Raw genomic sequence first — 22,473 nt, 5'->3', positions numbered from 1 at the left:
CAAATGTTATGATTTCGGCGCGGCGGCAACGATTGTTTTAGATTTCAAAAGAAGCCGCCGGCGCGTGTATCATAACCATGTACTTCCGAAAAGCGGCAAATTTCTTTGAGAAGTAAGTACAAAACCTTTGATGCCGCATTATCAAAGTGCCGATGGTTAAAACATAACTATGAAAGCACTCAGTTTGATTTTAATAGATATTTTTTTATTCGCTATGTTTATGGTATTAGTCGTAATGCGCATAGGTCCAGTTTTTCATATTCTTTGATATAGTTTTTTGCGTCTCATAGAATTCCTAAGCGTACCTACCTACCTATACACCGAACTGTTACACCTAACTACTCCGTGAAATAGCGCTAAGTCCTAGCTGCAAGACGCAAGAGTCTTGCAGGCTATGTCTTGTTCTTGCTCAAGTCTTGCACGGTCAGTCTTGGTCTTGGTCTTGCTAAAAATACGCGGTCTTGTTCTTGGTCTTGGTCTTGCAAAAACGCAAGAACAAGACCAAGACTGCAAGACCAAGACTGAATTTGGGCAACACTATGGCAATCATTGCAATAATTGTTTTCTAATTATATTATTTTTTCTTCATTAGATAACTCCCCTAATTTCATAGGACCCTCATTGCACCCCGCTATTCATTCATATGAAGACAAACCGTGATCCGTTTTCGGCAATTTTGAGATTAAATAAGCAGATAAGATTCTCTTCTTGATAAAACATATTGATTTTAAAAAAATATCCAAAACAAAGTATGACTAAAAAGAACTTTTTTTTTAATTGGATCATTTTTTTTTAATCAAACTTGTATCAATCAATTACATTATAATGATAATAACATAAATAATAAAAAAGAAGAAGAAGAAATAAAAGAGAAAGACAGGAGATTGAAAGTACTGAGCGTTTTTTGAAAGGAATATACGTATTCCTTTCAAAAAACGCTCAGTACTTCTTGGATATGTAACACAGAATTATCTATCTATTTTTTTATGTATAGTAACGTATGCCTACATTAGCGTAAATTGGTGGCCCTTGATATTCAATGGAATATCAAGGGCGAAACTTCAAAACGTGACAACTTGAAGCTCTAAAATGTGACAACTACATACGCTTTAAGGTCCCGCGTTTGAGACCCGGGAGTAGCAATTTAGGAATTTATAATTTTTGTATTTTCTCTGGTTTCGGCCGCGTCTAGTTACCAACTTTATAAGTACGGCCGATTGACGCAGTAGGCAGCGACCCTGCTTTCTGAGTCCAAGACCGTGGGTTCGATTACCACAACTGAAAAAATTTCGAGTGATGAACATGAACGTTTTTCAGTGTCTGGGTATTTTATTATAAGTATTTATGTATATTAATCATAAAAATATTCATCAGTCATCTTAGTACCCATAACACAAGCTAAGCTTACTTTGGGGCTAGTTGGCGATGTGTGTATTGTATTAGTAAATAAAAAAAATACAATAAGAAGTGACACCAAACCATTTATGACTTCTATGCTGCGTAGAAAGCGATTAAGGATCTGAGTTGAATATACCCCTTACAGGAAAGCCCGCTACTATTGTTATCTGCATCATCACCTACCACCTACATGAAATTTCTGTCACGGGTTAACTTGTATAGGGATAACAAAGTTCTTTTTTAAGTTTATTATTCCACTACAAGTTAGCCCTTGACTGCAATCTGACCTGGTTGTAAGTGATGGCATGGTAGCGGTCTAACCTGTTAAGGAGTGCCAGAACACTAAATAGCTTAGCAGCACGTCTTTTTCGGTAGGGTGGTAACAAGCCACGGCCAAAGCCTCCCACCAGAGTAAATTTAGAAATTATAAATTCTCAAACTGGAAAAAGCCGGGAATCGAACCTGGGACCTCCTGGTTAAATTCATACGCTCACCGTTGCGCCGGGGAGGTCGTCAAAAATTGCTCCAAATTAAGTTGGTTAACTTGATAAGATACTAGGGTCGCATAACTCCTATGTGGATAGCAGCAAAGTAGTGGAGTTAGCAAAGTAGTGTTAGCAATGACCCGTTACAATAAAAACATTTTTTATTGTTTAATTATAGTCGAGAGATGAAGACGAATGCATTGCACGAACAAAGTACAATAACAATCGAATAAACGAAATCATCAATGCGTTTGGTACACTGTACACCGGTAAACGGAGGAACGATTGCCAATTTACCAACCCTACCTCGTCTTAATTGGTGGAGGCTAGTGACGTGGCGCGATAGTATCGGAGTCGAAGAAAAGTTCGGACATCCGACTAAAAAGTTGGTGCACATTAGTGTACAAAAAAATTGCATACCCGACTAGAAGATATAAATATATTTAATGCTTCACATAGCAATTACTTTAAGAAATGAAAACGATAAGTTAAATGAAGCCCGCTGTCTAAATGCACGCTTGTTAGTAACAAATGAATATGAATCATAATATACAATCCAAATGGCATGGCGGAACTATTGGATAGAGGCTTTTGCTTTTTAAAAAAGCGCCATCAGATGTATGTTACGAGGATGATAAGAAAATTCACAGCGTCGGTAGAGGTTTTGGAAGCCCACAGTATAAGAATATGAAGTTTAGAAATCCAATTTAAGGTTGCTGAAATGAACGACTATTGTATGTGAAGACTGTCAGTTGAAAAGCTTATTTTATTTTTATGAAACTACTAGCTGTACCCTGCCACGCTCGCTGTGGCACATTGTAATTGAATGGTTGAGCGAAATATATAAAAACAATCCTTGATGCGTATTGTATATCATGCTAAAATTTCAGCTCGATCGGTGCAGAACTTTTTGAGTTTTTGAAGCGTACACAAACCAACATAACATTTTTATATTTATAGATTTACATAATTTCTTTTGGAATCGTCACCTACTAATCACAAACACAATCGGGAGGGTTTGCCCATAATCACCACGCTTGGCAAACGGAATAGTGACCGCAGTAGTTGGTAATGATAGTCCCGTCCTGTTTTATATTTCCTTAGTCGCCTCGTACGAAATCCGCGCGAAGGGTTAGTGACTAGATACTGATATATATATATATATATATATATATATATATGTATGTATATGTATTTATTTCTATATTATTTGTATTTGTATTAGCTATTTATGTATTATTGTTATATATAGTTTATGTTATGACATATTTAAAAAAAATTGCCCTATTCCGATTCCATAATCATTTTCTTCTTTCATTACAGGTTGTCTGGAGGAGATCGTTTAAAGCGATAAGACCGCCTTTGCGCATTTTTATTTTTCTTGTATTTATGTTTTCAATATATATTATCTCTATCCCTTAATTGTGTGCAATAAAGAATTTGTCTATCTATCTATCTATCTGATCTGCAGCCACCGCACGCATACACGCTCTTCTACTAGCCAATTCGTACTAACGTAGGTTACATCACTAGTGAAGACAACTCAAACTAGCGGGAGATAGGAAGGTAGGCAGTAATTTGTCATCGGTTAGCTAAGCAGGGGGATGCAGCGGTACGTCTACCCTCTCCTCTCTAATGATATTCCGCATAATTAGAAACGCCACCATCTGCTAATTACGTAAATTGCCCACTAAACCTGACTATAATTTTCCTTCGAATATGACGCTCCGTCGCCGGAACTAAACGTACGTTTGCATCCTGTTCCGCCGATCAATTTCCGTTCTTCTTAAATATTATGCTAGCCCAGTTTACCTTGCTAAGTATATATTTTGAGCGCGGTAATGCAATATTACTAAGGTTTTTTTTATACTGTTTTACGCAAGTAGGTCTAGACCCTTAAATACATGAAGCGGTAAATAGCCTTGTGATTAGGGCCAAGGCTTCACTTTCGGAGGACCATTTTTGAAAGAGATATTGGCGTTACTTTGCGGAAATCCATAATATGTTATGAAAATTAAGCTTAATTTGCTATACTCCGCGAACAGCAGGAAAACCTTTATGGTGTAATTAATAATTTCTTCAATCCGTATACTCCACACAAAACAGATCCTCGGCAATGTACCCTCTACGCACGTTTCGCTCCGAAACCGGAGCATTCTCAGGAGATGTTGACTTTACAATGAATAATTGTTAAGTAACTTGTTACGTGACTTAACAATTATTCATTATCTGTTTGGTGTGGAGTATACGGATTGAAGAAATTACAAATTACACCATACAGATTCGCCTGCTGTTCGCGGAGTAGGTATAGAAAATTAAGCTTAATTTTCAGAATATAAAGAGATATTGAGTTTTGTATGTAAACAGTACAGTTAGACAATACTACATGCTAGTAAATAAAGCGTAGAGTATCATCATCATGAAATTGACCCATTACCGGCCCACTACAGGGCACGGGTTTATTCCCACAATGAGAAAGGGTGAAGGCCTTAGTCCACCACGCTGGCCCAGTGCGGATTGGTGGACTCCACATACCTTTCAGAACATTATGTTGAACTCTCAAGCATGCAGGTTTTCTCACAATGCTTTTCGTCACCGTCGAAGCAAGTGATATTTTTAATTACTTAAAACGCACATAACTTAGAAAAGTTAGAGTGCGTGCTAGGCGTCCGGAAAGTGAAGTAGAGCTCTTACCCACTGCGCTATATAAAACGTAAAAGTGTAAAGTATAGTCTTCTATAATAGAAGATAAGGGTCCGAGCTCACATAACTAAATCGACTTAACTAAATTGATTAAAAGACGTGCTATCTCTACTTTAAAAATCAGTCAGTCAGTTTTAATTTAGTTTAGGGATTTGTACAACTGAGTAGGTACATTTACCATTTCTAAACTTTTATTTGACATACTTTAAGCTTAGTTTACCTAAAATTTATGAATAAAGTGATGCAAGCTAATAATAAGTTGTCTAAATACCAAATGCCGATTCGTTAACAGATATTTTATAACGAAATGGCATTTTAATTACAAATCTCGAAATGGAAACTTCGAGCGAATCAAAATTTTACAAAATACGTCGAAGAAACTCTGTTATAGTATTTAAATGTTACTTTTATAATAGGTATAGGTAAGTATAGTTAAATCGATACAAAAGCTATACCGTTCTAAATCGTAATAGTAACACAAAATAATTCGATTCGGCGCGCGTAATTTGATCCATTACGTATATATGTTCACAAATTTTTAATCTGCGTGTCCACATCACACTTTCACACGATTCTGTTCTTTATAACTATTAAAAATAAAGCTCTATTATACAAATCTCGTAAGTATAGTACGTTCTAATCACCCGAATACTTTAATTAAGGATAATCAACCGTTGAATATAAAATGTCGAAATAACGGTCGGCTACGTAGATTATGGGGAAGTTTTCGTGTTAGTGAAATAATATGCATGGCTGTTAGTTGGCATGTGAGAGTGGCATTAACTAGCATTCAACAAACGCAAATCAGATATTAGTGGATCATTTTGAAGAGGAAACTATTTCGGAATCCAATGTGAAAAACGTAATGAAAAGGACGAAATAAAATGAAGCGATGAGTAGACAAACCTTAGTTTCGTAATGTAAGCTTTGCTGACAAGTTTATTTATGCGATACCTTCCAAGCTTTTGTTATTTTATTTATTTATTAACTCATTACACATAATATACATCACAGGTCTTAATTTAAAGGTGTAAGCATACACTCAAAAGAATTTTTCCGTACACCCAGCCGTTGACAAATTTTTGCTTTGTTAGTCTAATAGATAAATATATTAACATTCACAATTAATGTTATTATTATTTAAAATTAAGAGTTAGAGGAGTCTGTGCTAGTATTAAATGCTCTGGCATCAAGAGAGATTGGTACATTTGCCATTTATATTATGTCAAAGTCATGGCAAATTATATACTTGTTGGGAAGTTTGCACTATAAAGATGATCTACCCATTAATTATAATGATGATTGAAACGATCGCAATGCAATACATTAAACAAACGTTTAGTTATACAACGTGGAAATGAAAACCGAAATAATACTTCAGAGGCTAATGTACCTCTAAGGTACATTATTTACTGTTTCTTATACTTATCTGTGAAACCGAAACGCTAATAGTTTTTGAGTAAACCACTGCCAAAGTTTTTACTGAAAGAAATCCGATACAGCCCTAACATCACATGTAAAAGTAAAATCAAGTGACTGCTTTCACTTTATTAGTTACGCGTCGCGTAGCGTACGTAGGAACTTTATAAGTGTCGGTCTTTTATCTTCAATAGGGTTGTCATAAATAAACACTTAGAATGTTTTGAATTAGTTTGTATGCAAAAATAAATATGCTTCTTTTCATTTAATATTTTACATGATGATTCCTGATGAAATATACTTATGAATTCAACAGTATTTCGTAATTCCGTTACACGTTGTATAGGTAATCTATACAATAGATCAATAACTTAACGACAAGGCTGCTTGCATCTCTCACGAGTTAGAACAATTATATACATTGTAAATTGTAAATGATGCTAACAAAAAGAAATCTGCTGAGTTTTTCCGGCTTTTCTTGGTAGAATCTGCTTTCCGAAGCGCTGGTGGAGTCACAACAAACGGACTGTCTTTCTTTTTCATTTTAAAAGTGCTTATAATTTAGGCTACTTGAATGAATGAATTTCGAATTCGAAATTTGAATCCGGAGCATTACGATACCTTATATAACCTATACTTTTTAAGGAGATCCGACTCAGATCACGATTTGACGATTTCCAAAGAGATTGTTGAGAAAAATTCTAAAGACGCAGCTCCAATATCATCACATAACTCGCATAGCAAAATGTCGATGAGCGACCGGCCCCAACTCTTTGTTTCTTATCGATTGTGCTCAATTTATCGACAGCCTTAATTATTTGTAATGGTTTTTAATTAGTTAATTAATTAATTTAGTCGGTGGCGGGAATGCGGCCCGCGTCGGTGTCTTTGAAGTCGCCACTTAAACCTTATTTTGACCGCTTTTGTAAATTTTAAGATCGGAGCGTTCTAGGAAAATGATAATTGGTTTATATCGAAAAAATCGATTGAGTTTTGTCAGTAATAAGGAATAATTAATTGTATCCACTTTTATCATTTATAGTGTGGAGTTTAATGTTCGGATTCAAACAGGTTTTTATTACCATTATTATCATTCATTATTAAATGAATATTTTCGCATAGTTAGGCGAATATAGTACCTACTGCAAATAGGACAGAGCGATTATAAACAGGGCAAAAATTGTGAGATGAAAAAAAAGAATATTCCCCTGGCATTGTCGTGGGCTTCTTCTCCAAAGAGATCAGGTTTTCGATGAATTAGCTTAGTAGAATTTATCTGTGAGTTACAAAAATACGATAAGTGTTTATGGACGATTCAAAAGCATCTAATTTAAATTTATATATATATATATATATACTAGCAGACCCCAGCGCCATCTGTCGGGCTGATTTGTGAATCTAAACCATCCAGGGTGCCACCCAAACGCATACCGAAAAATTCATTCAAATCGGTCCAGCCGTCTAGGAGTAGTTCAGTGACATACACACGCACACAAGAAATATATACATAAAGATGTATATATATATTTGTTTATAGTATATTTTCGATTATATATCAATTCAGGTTGTTATTCTTGAAAATAAATATGTATTATAAATAATTCCCTCACTTATACCGCTTCTTTATAACTTACTAGCTTTTGCCCGCGTCTTCGCTCATGTTAAGTAAAATTTTTGATGTGGTAAATTTTAACTACAAAGGTTTAAAAAAGGCTTTGCTGCTCTATTAGCTGTGCAAAATATGAACGTAAATTACTAAAAAAAATCAGACACTTTCATATATATTTTCTACTCCTAATGCCTTTGGAGTTGGAATTTTGAAAATTTGTGAAAAACTTATTTCTTTGTTTTTTAATCGAAAACCTAAAATCAAAGTTAATGCATGTAACTTGAAAAAAAAACCATTCATCACCCATTTAACTCTCTTAGGGTTAAAATTTTCAAAAATCCTTTCTAAGCGGATGCCTACGTTGTAATAACTATCTGTGTGCAAAATTTCAGCCCGATCCGTCAAGTGGTTAGTTAGATCAATCAGCCAGTCAGTCAGTCGCCTTTCAACAGGCTGAAAATGTTTGTTTAACTAGCGAGTTTAAATGTTATCGTATAAACTTCAAACAAGTTAAACAGTTAAGCAATAAGCAACCATAAACAAGGTTTAAGACGTGGATCCAAGGTCCAATCCAAATGTATCCTATCAATTTAATATAGACAAATTAGCAGCGAGTAAACAAAAGAGGAACTGAGTAATTTAGTAATTGTATCCACTAACAAATAATTAAATAGTAATCAATAGAACTGGGGCCGCGGGCACCACGTCGGTACTTTCTCTGATGGCGATACGGGGGCGACACGATTAAAAGAACTACAACGTACTTAAAAACAACGGTGCTAGCCCAGTACTATGCAGAAGACTTTGACTTCACTTTCGGGGAGCCGAGTTCAAATTCCAGCTCTAATTTTAAATTATGTGCGTTCTAAGCAATTAAAATATAAATAAAATAGTTATCAATAGAACTGGGGCCGCGGGCACTACGTCTGTACTTTCTGTAATGGCGATACGGATGCGATAGGATTAAAAGAACTACAACGTACTTAAAAACAACGGTGCTAGCCCAGTACTATGCAGCAGACTTTGACTTCACTTTCGGGGAGCCGAGTTCAAATTCCAGCTCTAATTTTAAATTATGTGCGTTCTAAGCAATTAAAATATAAATAAAATAGTTATCAATAGAACTGGGGCCGCGGGCACTACGTCTGTACTTTCTGTAATGGCGATACGGATGCGATAGGATTAAAAGAACTACAACGTACTTAAAAACAACGGTGCTAGCCCAGTACTATGCAGCAGACTTTGACTTCACTTTCGGGGAGCCGAGTTCAAATTCCAGCTCTAATTTTAAATTATGTGCGTTCTAAGCAATTAAAATATAAATAAAATAGTTATCAATAGAACTGGGGCCGCGGGCACTACGTCTGTACTTTCTGTAATGGCGATACGGATGCGATAGGATTAAAAGAACTACAACGTACTTAAAAACAACGGTGCTAGCCCAGTACTATGCAGCAGACTTTGACTTCACTTTCGGGGAGCCGAGTTCAAATTCCAGCTCTAATTTTAAATTATGTGCGTTCTAAGCAATTAAAATATAAATAAAATAGTTATCAATAGAACTGGGGCCGCGGGCACTACGTCTGTACTTTCTGTAATGGCGATACGGATGCGATAGGATTAAAAGAACTACAACGTACTTAAAAACAACGGTGCTAGCCCAGTACTATGCAGCAGACTTTGACTTCACTTTCGGGGAGCCGAGTTCAAATTCCAGCTCTAATTTTAAATTATGTGCGTTCTAAGCAATTAAAATATAAATAAAATAGTTATCAATAGAACTGGGGCCGCGGGCACTACGTCTGTACTTTCTGTAATGGCGATACGGATGCGATAGGATTAAAAGAACTACAACGTACTTAAAAACAACGGTGCTAGCCCAGTACTATGCAGCAGACTTTGACTTCACTTTCGGGGAGCCGAGTTCAAATTCCAGCTCTAATTTTAAATTATGTGCGTTCTAAGCAATTAAAATATAAATAAAATAGTTATCAATAGAACTGGGGCCGCGGGCACTACGTCTGTACTTTCTGTAATGGCGATACGGATGCGATAGGATTAAAAGAACTACAACGTACTTAAAAACAACGGTGCTAGCCCAGTACTATGCAGCAGACTTTGACTTCACTTTCGGGGAGCCGAGTTCAAATTCCAGCTCTAATTTTAAATTATGTGCGTTCTAAGCAATTAAAATATAAATAAAATAGTTATCAATAGAACTGGGGCCGCGGGCACTACGTCTGTACTTTCTGTAATGGCGATACGGATGCGATAGGATTAAAAGAACTACAACGTACTTAAAAACAACGGTGCTAGCCCAGTACTATGCAGCAGACTTTGACTTCACTTTCGGGGAGCCGAGTTCAAATTCCAGCTCTAATTTTAAATTATGTGCGTTCTAAGCAATTCAAATATAAATAAAATAGTAATCATTAGAACTGGGGCCGCGGGCACTACGTCTGTACTTTCTGTAATGGCGATACGGATGCGATAGGATTAAAAGAACTACAACGTACTTAAAAACAACGGTGCTAGCCCAGTACTATGCAGCAGACTTTGACTTCACTTTCGGGGAGCCGAGTTCAAATTCCAGCTCTAATTTTAAATTATGTGCGTTCTAAGCAATTAAAATATAAATAAAATAGTAATCAATAGAACTGGGGCCGCGGGCACTACGTCTGTACTTTCTGTAATGGCGATACGGGTGCGATACGATCAAAAGAACTACAACGAACATAAAAACAGTGGTGATAGCCCAGTGGGTAGGACTTCGACTTCACTTTCGGGGGGCTGAGTTCAAATCCCAGCTCTAATTTTTCTAAGTTATGTGCATTCTAAGTAATTAAAGTATGAATGAAATAGTAATAAATAGAAATAGGGCCGCGGGCACCACGTCGGTACTTTGTGTAATGGCGATACGGGTGCGATACGATTAAAAGAATGCATGAATGAATGAATGAAAAAACACTTTCATTGTACACCAAAGAAAAAAAGTAGTTACAGAGATATAAATAAAAGAACTACAACGAACATAAAAACAGCGGTGATAGCCCAGTGGGTAAGACTTCGACAACACTTTTGGGGGCCGAGTTCAAATCCCAGCTCTAATTTTTCTAGGTTGTGTGCGTTCTAAGCAATTAAAATATCACTTGCTTCAACGGTGAAGGAAAACATCGTGAGGAAACCTGCATGCTTGAGAGTTCTCCATAATGTTTTCAAAGCTGTGTGGAGTCCACCAATCGGTATCCATAAAATAAAACCACTTCAGTTCTGAGTTTTTCGAATTCATTAAAATAAACTTCAGTAGTAACCTCTTAATAAAATATCCGAAAGTGTAAACAAAATAAAATGTCTTTTAGAAGCTTTTATTCTAAATCGTGGTTTCGTAAGCTTTTAAATTACATTAAAATATGGAGTAATGTACGGCAGAAACTCTATGCTCCTAATTTACACTTCAACAATCCATGCTTAGGTATATTATAAATGCGAAAGTATGTTTGTTTGTGTTTCCTTACTTCACGCCCCAACTAATATTTATTTGGGCCATATGTCTGATTATTGTTTTCGCTGTTAAGAATTTCATAGATTCGAAATAGGTATTCAGCATCTTAACGGTAAAGAGATTTGCGAATGCATTTAAAATAAAATGGTGTACAGCATAATAATGTCAGTAAAAGTCCGCGATTACATTATAATAATAAGACTAAAAATTATATGTGGATTAGCACAAATATTTAGTGTATTGTATATTTATATAAAATATTAAAGCAGGAGAATCTGTATTTTTTCTTCAATCCTTATACTCCACTCCGAACATATCTTCGGTAATGTACTCTCTACACACGTTTCCCTCCGAAAACGGAGCTTCTTTAGGAGATGTTGACTTTACAATGAATAATTGTTAAAACTTAACTATCTGTGTGGTTAAAATTACACAATACAGATTCTGCTTTTCGCGTAGTACCTATAGCAAATTAAGCTTAATTTTCATAATATATCATGGATTTCCGCAAAGTAACGCCTGCTTGTATCCAATATTTATATAAAATGTAAGTAATTCCTCAACGCTTATTATTTCTAATTCAGAGAGCGACTTAGGTATACTAATTAGCAGCAAAGAGGCAGAAATAGCGCGGAATCGATGCCGTCATTAATGAACAAAGCTGCCACTTCACTCTTAACCACGTAATCCATACATTAATATTAAATGTAAATATACTAAAATGCATGTGCTGGTTGGATACCTTTCCACAATTAAATCATTGATCTAAAATCATTGTAATCAAGTACCTAACCTACTCAGGTTAGTTACTTTTTTTTACAATAAAATTGCTGATTTTATACAATATCTAAGACTAAATAAGTCGCTTATCAAAGTAATATTGGACAGAAGCAGGCGTTACTTTGCGGAAATCCATGATATATTATCAAAATTAAGCTTTATTTGCTATACTGCTCGAAAAACAGGAGAATCTGTATGGTGTAATTTAACAATTATTCATTGTAAAGTCAACATCTCCTGAGGACGCTCCGGCTTCGGAGCGAAACGTGCGTAGAGAGTTTGGTGTGGAGTATAAGGATTGAAGAAATTATAAATTACACCATACAGATTCTCCTGCTTTTCGTGTAGTATAGAAAATTTTCATAATATATCAAAGTAATATCAATATTTTTCGAGTTATTTGATTAATAAATCAAGTAGAAAGTACCTCAACGCATAGCAATTGTGAGTGTGACTTAAACTAATTAGCAGCATAGAGTACAGAAATAGCGCGGAATCGATGCACTCATTATCGAACAATTAACCGACTTGCTACCACCTCGCTCTCAACCACGTGCAATAATGTGTTTGCTATGACATTAACTTTATACTTTTAATGGTCTATTGTCTTTACTTTTTAATAGTATTTGTATTTTTGTCTGGCACTTTTACGTGGTAAAAAAATGGTGCTAATTAATGGCAACATAAACTTAATTGGTATCGAGTTCATTTTGCTATATTGGTAATGCAACCCTGAAAACACTAGATAGTATATGTAGCTTAAAGCCAATACGGAATTATAAGTTACAAACACTAACTTAATATTACGTCAGCGGTGACAAATAAAAAAAATGAGGGCCGAAAACCGAGCGTAGGTTTGTGCTAAGGGCGGTTAAACGCTTCCATCTGCACTGCTAGCATTGACAGGAGACAATTATCTCCCCGTGAAAAGGATAAAAATTTACCTTCTCCCACAGTTTTATCAACTCTAAGAGCACTGGCGCAGAAGTGGAAATAATATCCAAATAATATATATGTATAAATATACGGGGTAAACTTCTCCTATTCCATATTCCAGTGATTTAGCAGGTGGACACGTTAATTATATTCCTTGACAGGGCATATAATCGTGGGATATAATTTTTATCTCCGGCCCGTGCTAGCCCTGCTGGTGAGGCAGGGGATAAGTTGCAAGGAAAATTGAATACAATCTTTCGTATGGTACGAGGGATTAATATTTGTGTTAAACACACTGACGTGAAAATAAATACTTTAAAAAATTCACTCCAATTCTAAGAGATATAAATGAAAAGTTAGGTCAATTATGATCCAGAATAGCCAGTGAGTCTAGCTTTGTTTTAAGGTCATGTTACAAAAATAAAAGTCTAGTCTATTCCCAAGAGCTTAATTGGTCTGGCGGAACATATGGCTCAAGAAGACGTTCGACTTAGTTCAGTTTGAATAAAATAGATCCGTAAATATAGACTTTTTAAATTGATTAACCTAGTCTGGCTATAAAGTCTCTAATCCAATTTAGTTTGATGTTCTCGTATAGAGCAACGATAGCTTTCTTAGTAAAGGAGGCAAATTACAAATTCCGACTTAAAGACCATTTGAAATGTGAAGTATATTTCTGAAATCCTTTGATAAAGTTACGACAAAATTATATAGTATTTTAAAAAGTGAAGTTAAATTTTAAGTGGCCGTGTAGGCAGCGTATATCAGTCGATAGCTATGGTTAAGCAGCATTACCCAATTTGCTAAAAGGATGGAAGCTCGTCTTCACATATTGCATAATATGTTTTATCCATGCCTTAAAGAGGTCGTCAAGTTTTCCATCCTTAATGGAACACAGAATACCTGCTAATAATCGGTACTAATGTTATTTAAACCCTGGCACAAGCAATCTGGGAAATAGTAATTTTTAGTATTATAGTCTGAGCTGGACAGAAACTTCTTGGTCGTGGCTAGTTACCGCGCTACTGACAGTGGCGTAGATACTGTCATGCGATTTAGTGTTACGATAGCTTCGACGTAGATTTCTTACCACCATAAAATAGACGGTGGTAAATTATGATGCAGTTTAAGATGGAAGCGGGCTAACCTGTTAGGTAAGTTATATTAAACCCATGCCTCTAGTCGTTTTCCACGCGACCGGAACGCGAGGTAAATTGGCTGCAAGTTTTGGTGGTAACTGAAGCCACGGCAAAAGCTCGATCAAACCAAAATCTCCATAAAATTCTGCATAAAATCCACATCTACTAATATTATTAATGCGAAAGTGTTTTTGTGTGTTTCATTGTTTGTTTTTTTGTCCTTTATTAACGCTCTAACTAAGCAAACAATCGACCTGGTTTTAGGCATTGACATTATTTGTAAGGACGGAGAGTAACACTGGCTACTTTTTATCCCAGAAAAACCAACGGTTCGCACGGGATTTGCAAAAAAAAACGCGCACGAAGAACGCGGGCAGCAGAGCTGAGCTTATAAGTTCATTGGACGGTGTTTGTATGTTACCTAATCGACTTTCCACACTGTTAGTTGATACCGACGCACTAACTCCAAGCACCAACTTCCAACTCTTTATCGTATTAGTTGATATAACTGGAGGGACAATGGCGCCTTCTCGCTGTACTAATGGATCGCCTATGCTTAGAACGTAGAACTTTTATGCCTGAGAACAATCGAGTTACAAAAGTCGAAAATAGCACTCAGTATACAGTTCACCTCGCTTTGTTACGTTTAATATTAAATACAGTGAGTGAGTTGAACTGCAGAGATTAGATGAATTAAAGTTGCTCTAACTCATACTGTTGTTTATGTCTGTATTTTGTGTGCTGGGAGGCAGAAACAACGGCGATTTATCGTTCCGGTATTATGCTGCATAGAAACCGATTGGGGTAACCCAATGGGGGATACCAAAAAAAAGGTTAGACCTCTTCCATCTTAGACTGCATCTTCACTACTGTCAGGTAAGATGCAGTCAAGGTTTAACTTATAATGTAATAAAAAAAAATACTGTCCTGAATACCTGAACCATGTTAGAGTGCACACTGTCAGTATTGGATAAAATCAGGTGTTACTTCAAGAAGTCCCTTATACAATACATGAAACATTAAGCTTTTTTTTTACGCCTTCCAAACATCCTGCGAACATTGTTGAACACAGAACGAAGAGAGACTCAGTCTGTGCACCTGTCCAATGAATGCGTCCCGATTTTTTTCGATTTTCGGATGGACACTTGCCGATAACCACCTGAGGGGTTGCTATGGCGTCACCGGGGGAGTGGGGCGAGTGCGATAGCTCGCCATGAGAAGAGCCCCAGGGCTTGGCGACATCTGGGGGAAGTGGAAGACGTCGACCCGAGGGTGCCTCCTGCGAGGACTCGGACCTCGGCTTGGTTGAGTGTAGAAGGTCTTTTGGACTAGGTAATTATTGTTTAGCCCGAACGCCCCCGTGACCGTGGTAAAGGTCCACGTCCGGATGACATCAGAGAATGCGTCCCGACTCAATGGCTAGTCTTATATGAACTTCGCGGATTAAGGTTTTTAAATTTACGTTAATTCCAAACGAGGTGGTCGTACTAAATATTAATAACCTTTAAGATTGACAGCCGACTGGCTTAGTGGCCAGCAACCCTGCTTTCGGAGTCCAAGGCTGTGAATTCGATTCCCACAACTGGAAAATGTTTGTGTGATGAACATGAATTGTTTTTAGTGTCTGGGTGTTCATATGTTTATTATAAGTATTTATGTATATTATTCATGAAAATATTCATCAGTCATCTTAGTACCCATAACACAAGCTACGCTTACTTTGGGGCTAGATGGGATGTGTGTATTGTCGTGGTATATTGGTTTATTTATTTATTTTAACCACCACATTTCGGTTTGCTAGGGTTTACTACGGGTAATTTCTCAGTGACTCTCCTTTTTTGCTATATTTGTTTATTTATTTATTTAATATTACGTCACTTACGTGGCGAGTCAGCAAGTAGGTCACCGTCGTCGTGAGACGGGGACTTCACGGAGCCTGGGGACAGTTTGACGGGCGGATGAGGGGACGCTGTGGGGCCGGAGCCAACGCTGCCCGCGCTACTGGTAGTGCCGGCGTTGGAGTGGGACGTCGTGATTGTTATCTCACCGTTGGAAGCTGCGAGCCTGTAGAACGAATATTGAATTTTAGCTACTTTCTGTCAAACAACGTCTACTTCTATAATGTCTAAGAATTGGGCAGTCTTATGAGTAAATTCATAGTTAAAGGGAAATAGCTTAAGGGAAAATACAGAAGCGTGACCGTGGCTAGTTACAAACCTACTGGTAAAACGTGCCGCCAGGCGACTAAGTTTCCTTTACGATGATTTGTAGAAACCGATATACCCATACTCTTAGGTATGAGTTTAATATACCTATCTGCCGTACCTCTAACAGTCTAGCCTGCCATCCTTTACCATCTTAGACTTCAGCATAGTTTACCATCAGGTAAAATTGCAGTCAAGGGCTAAAAAAACATGTGAAAATTGACAAACAAAGCCACTCTATAGTAAAATTGTATCATATGTCGTCCGCCATTGTGTCAGGAACCGTTTTACGGGTTAATCTACAATGTGCTTACCATAAACGCTAAAGCAAATGTAATACTTATTTATACAAAAACTTATTCGAAAGGTTAAATATATAGCAGGGCATCTAAAAATGCCTGATTTCATAGCCCATTTTCTATAAGAACGACTTACCCTATCAAATACAAAAATAAAACTATAAAGACTTTTTTTCACACATCACTTACGAAATATGATAATCGTGTTAATAACGGATAAGTAAAAGTTGAAGTTGATAAATTTTTAATTTAATGATCCATAACGTAAGCAACAATGTCTACTTGGAATAGTGTAGCAAAAACTATGGAATTATGTCAGTATTTTACACTGCGAAATATAAGTGAAAAAGAGATATGACATTTTGTTGCAGATGTATATTAAAATTCCCGATATGTGTGGGACTTTTACAAGTGATATTTAATTTTTATCGATATTCAAAGAAACACCTCACAAAACCGTAGAATAACTGTAGGAGATTGTTTATTATGTTTAATACTAAACAAGTATTTAAGAATCAGCAACAAAAGATGTGGATAAGAAAATACTTATCCAATCAATTAGGGATCTCAGAAATTGGCAACGATAATAGTTTTTTTTTATAGTCATCATTGAAAAAATACAGCGTACATCATAACAGCTTTTACTCTGATAAATAATGCACCTCAGTGCGCAAATAAAAAGAACGGATAGTGTCCACGTGATTTGCGTAATGAAGGAAATAAGTGTTGAAATAAAAGTACTAGGTAGCTATTTATTTTACTAAGTTCCTAAAAAGGTTATAAAAGAAATAGGGTTGAAATTTGAAAGTGATGAGATAAATAAGCGTGGAATAGGTGCTTGTGGTTTATTTTATTAAGTACCAGCACAGCGATTAAGAACAGACAAGCAGTAACGCAGTAAAAGACGGCCGAGTGGCGCAGTGGGCAGCGACCCTGCTTTCTGAGTCCAAGGCTGTGGAATCGATTCCCACAACAGCAAATGTTTGTGTGATGAACATGAATGTTTTTCAGTGGCTGGGTGTTTATCTGTATATTATAAGTATTTATGTAAATTATTCATAAAAATATTCAACAGTCATCTTAGTACCCATAACACAAGCTACGCTTACTTTGGGGCTAGATGGCGATGTGTACATTGTCGTAGTATATAAAAAAAAAGTAAAGTTAACTAGTAAAAATATAATCTTAATAAGAGTCCTTTAGCAGTGACGGAGGTTGAAACTTTAGAATGAAGAATAGGTATACCAATATATAAAATAGAACTTAAAAGCAAATATAGATACGTTATGTAAACTTAATATAAAGTCAACTCTATTATAGACTATACTTTATCATTAATGTCGATCATTTAATATTGCAGTTAAGCGCGTTTTTGTTATAGTATTAAAAAAAACTATCCTATGATAATGCGTCTCATTTTACAATAAAAAAAAACAAGTCCTTGAAAATTCATAAATGCAAACATATGAGTAGATACTTTATGTAAACTTAACACAAAGTTTACTCTATAACAGACTAATAAATATTACCATCAAGATCATTTACGATTGCATTCAAGCTCTTTTGTGTAACATAATAAAAAAAATCTATGAATGAATGAATGAATGAATGAATGAAAGAATGAATGAATACACTTTTATTGTACACCACATAAACATATAGTAAAATTATAAATAAAAATTTAACAAAAAGTATACAATTTGGCGGCCTTATCGCTACATAGCGATCTCTTCCAGGCTTTAGTGACAAAAAAAACGAGGTTTTTAAAAAAGCGCAAACTGATCAGAACTTACGCAAATTCTTAAAAGCAAAAATAGCTACGTTAAGTAAACTTAACACAAAGTTTACTCTATAACAGACTATATTATTATTATTAATTTCTTTCATTTTCGATTGCATTTTGACAAATTGAACCTTCCACCTTAATGCTCTATTGTATTTGTATCTCTGTGAATTTTCTCTGTGGTGTACCATAAAAAAGTATTCATTCATTCATTCACTTTTTTGTAACAGAATAAAAAAAAGCTATCCTCTGATAATGCGCCTTATTTTGCGAAAAAAAACAAGGCTTTTAAACAGGCTCATACTGACAACAATAGTGTTGCAACCCGGTTTGTTGGTTGCAAGTGCGATGTATAAATGAGGCGCGCTTCATTAAGTGTGCCGTAGCATTAGTGGTAATTGCAGGCTAATTAGGGCCTCATCCGTTGCGGTACACGCACATACACAACACTAACACTTGATGCGACAAAAAACGCTGCATCTGTTTATCTTGGAAAAGTTTTAAATTAAATATATAAATAAATATACTATGATAATACACACATCGCCATCTAGCCCCAAATTAAGCGTAGCTTGTGATATAGGTACTAAGGTGACTGAAGAATATTTATACGAATAAAATACATAAATCTGTATATTATATATACAGATAAACACCCAGACACTGTAAAACATTCATGTTCATCATACACAGTGGCGTGCATAGAGGGTATGCACAGGGTATGCAGACAATATAAAATGGAGAAATTCTCCACTAAAAGTTTTTTTTTTAGGGTAGGCTTTTTATAACGCTTAAATAAATTAATTTTTATTTATATATACAGATAAACACCCAGACACTGTAAAACATTCATGTTCATCATACACAGTGGCGTGCATAGAGGGTATGCACAGGGTATGCAGACAATATAAAATGGAGAAATTCTCCACTAAAAGTTTTTTCTTTAGGGTAGGCTTTTTATAACGCTTAAATAAATTAATTTTTATTAACCCGTCCTGGAGTTTTTTTATAGTTGATATCCTCTGCCCGTTTAGTGCATACCCTGTATGCGCGCCACTGATCATATACGAACATTTTCCAGTTGTGGGAAACGAACCCACGGCCTTGGTGAAAGAAATTGTCTTATGAGTACATTTTTAAAACGATATCTTTTCCTGACCTTATCTGTACCTGTTATGATATGATACCTAAGATATGATGGTAATGTGGTGAAATAGAATTGTGACACAGGTGTAATTTGACTCCGCAAAAGCAGAATATAGCAAATAAAGTTTAATATCCATGGTTAATCATATATACCCAATGTAACGCCTGTAATAATATAAAGTATTTGAACAATTTTCATAAAATATGATGAGCTAAACGAAGTAGCATGATATAATTTCTGAAATGCGTAATATTATGTTTAAGTGATAATTGCGTACCATAAAAAGGTGTCAGTGCAGCGTTATTTATGTAAAAATGTAATTGAAACAGAGACTGTTCTCTTATATCACTACCTACGTACCGCTGTTTCACCCGTGTTATATGAGTAAAAAAAGAAACCCTTATTCAATAAATACTTTCTGATGAAAGTACAATTTACAATAAATCGAACAATCTGACTGGTGGTTCCTGAAAGCGCATTTTAATATTTCAACTCTCAATTTTTACTATATTACTAGCTGTACCTAGCGGTTTTACCCGCGGTAACTACGGGTTGTAGAATGTACATATATCTTCTTCCTAAATAGACAAGCTAGGTGTCGTGACGCAAAAATTAAATCAGACATGTATTTCGTAATTGAAACGTTTCGTAAAGATTTCCTAGTTGAAACGTACAAACAAAATCTTAAAATTTAAAAAAAAAAATCAAAATTTATTTATTTCAAGTAGGCCAGGTATATAACCACACAATATAACCACTTTGGAAACGTCAAGTCTGGCTGTGTGTAGTGACTCTACCACCAGTTCGGAAGGCAGATTCTGCCGAGAAGAAGCCGGAAATTTCTTGCCGGCTTCTTCTCGGTAGATTAAGTTTTCTAAATCTATAAATCTTAATCCTACTAATATTATATCCTACTTATCATACTAATATTATAAATGTGAAATTGTGGATGTTTGTTATTCAATCACGCAAAAACGACTGAACGGATTTGAATGAAATTTGTCATGCATGTAGCTTTTGACATGGAAAACAACATAGGCTACCTTTTATCCGGTAAATAAGAGATTTTCCTTGGGAATAAAAATCTTTAATAAACGCTAACTATGTCGCGGGTATCAGCTAGTATTAGTATATAGCCTAGTTGTGGCCCGCGATTTCATCGATAGCCTATAAAAGTCTACCACTGAACACAAGGCTTTGCCCATAATCACCACGCCGGGCATGCGGGTTGGTGATCTCAGAAGATGGTAGTAGTAGCACAGAGGTCGCTGCTGTCGCCGCTGTCTTCGCCGTTACATTCTCTAAGTCGACTCGTACGACATCTGCGAGATGGGGAGGTGCGGTGACAGCTGTATTTTGTTCTGCCCTCACCACACGGCATATCGCGGTTTCACTTCCGTTAAATTCAAAAAATAATCATGTTTCCTTAATAAACTTCCCAACTTCTACGCTCTGCTTCGTAAAAGAATTGCTAGTTTCTGGGTAACCGTCGAAAATTCTACTAATAAGCTCCTTAGAATCGTCGCTCAGGCATCCCCTGACAACGTATTTTTTAAACATTGGCAAAAAATGCACCAGATTCAATACATTAAATAATATAAAATAGTTGAATTTTAATTGTAATTTAATGTATTCCATTTTTAATTTTAGATTTTAAATAATTTTTAATTATTTTTTAAGTCATTTATATTTATTTAATGTTAACCTCTCAATTTTGTACATGGGTCCCCGACCTGAATTAAATGATTTTATTTTATTTATTTATAAATAGGCTATCCAATACAAGACTCTGAAGTCCTGTTCTGAACTCCTGAGATTATCCCTCACAAACATACAAACAAATCCTTGAGCTAAATATTAAGCATAGATAAAAATGCAAGCTTGTCTAGCGAACCGGCTTCTTGCCATATACGCGAGCGCTTGAATAAAACACACGCACACATACAAGAAAGCCAAGTACAAACACTTGAGTTGCACACACATGCAAGCGCTGAAACATTAATTGTTCCTTCAATTTATCAACACGTTGACTCGACGTTGTGACTACGCCTTTTGGAGATTACATTTTATTTTTAAAAAACGAAACAAACAGTTTGGCAAAACTTAACGCGGTATATTATGTATTTAACAAGAGCTTAATAGAGGTTTTTGTGACAGCTAGTCCGGGGAAGTACTGACGCCATTATTATTTCTGCCAACAAGTAGCGTTTCTGTGTTCCGGTCATGCCATGTTTATAGTTAATTTCTACTGACCATCCGGAGGTCCATCATTTTGTTTTTAATTATTTATTTATTCGGGACTTGACTGCAATCTCACCTGGTGGTACGTTATGATGCAGTCTAGGATGGGAACGGGCTCACCTGTTAGGAAGGATGGTACTCACGCCCCTAATAGGTTTCTACGCGACATAGCGATACGTCTTTGTAGGTTGGTAACTAGCCACGGCCAATACCTTCCACCAGACCAGACCAAAGAAAATTCAGAAATTATAAATTCCAAACTTGCCTCTGCCGGAAAACGATTCCTATTTAAATTCACCGCTACGCTGCGAAGGTCGTCAACGATGGCGAGCTTGTGCGCTCGCCGCACCTTGCCGTTTTACAAACCTTAAGATGGTTATCCGCTACCATCCTTCCGAAAGTTAAAGATAAATGATTGGACCACGGTCTCCAAGCACAAAACACCAGCGCGGAGGCAGATCCTTTTGTAACGTTTGAGCGCACCACCAGAGCTCCCTCCCAGAGATACAAACTTTTCCCTTCTAACCTTATTTCTTGTTAGATACCTAAACATTATTTGTTAATGTACAAAATTTGTACCACCAGCTGTCTATTCTTCTCTTCTCTTTTCCTATTTTTTTTTCTTTTTATATACTAATAGCGGGCAAACATAAACATCTGCAGCACCAGAGGAGCCACCGATGTGTTGCCGGCTGTTAAGGAATTTGTTTGTCCGCCCCTTGAATAACCCTAGATTGTATTTTGAGGAAACACATCAGATGGGAGATTGTTCCATAATTTGCGAGTGCGCGGTAGAAATGATCTGGTATTTCGAATAGTAGAAGAATA

At 36.2% G+C, this 22,473-nt stretch overlaps 1 protein-coding gene across 5 annotated transcripts in view; it reads right to left on the bottom strand.

Moving 5' to 3' along the window:
* Positions 1-22,473, bottom strand: part of LOC120628930 (POU domain, class 6, transcription factor 2) — a 271,663-nt gene that overhangs the window by 18,734 nt on the left and 230,456 nt on the right. For all 5 annotated transcript variants that reach the window (XM_039897611.1, XM_039897614.1, XM_039897615.1 and 2 more), the window contains one exon: positions 15,854-16,035. In XM_039897611.1, the coding sequence (XP_039753545.1) occupies positions 15,854-16,035 (182 nt within the window). The remainder of the gene's footprint in view (positions 1-15,853; positions 16,036-22,473) is intronic.

The sequence above is a fragment of the Pararge aegeria genome, chromosome 13, assembly GCF_905163445.1.
Source record: "Pararge aegeria chromosome 13, ilParAegt1.1, whole genome shotgun sequence".
Taxonomy (NCBI): domain Eukaryota; kingdom Metazoa; phylum Arthropoda; class Insecta; order Lepidoptera; family Nymphalidae; genus Pararge; species Pararge aegeria.
This window is presented reverse-complemented; position numbering and strand designations above follow the sequence as displayed.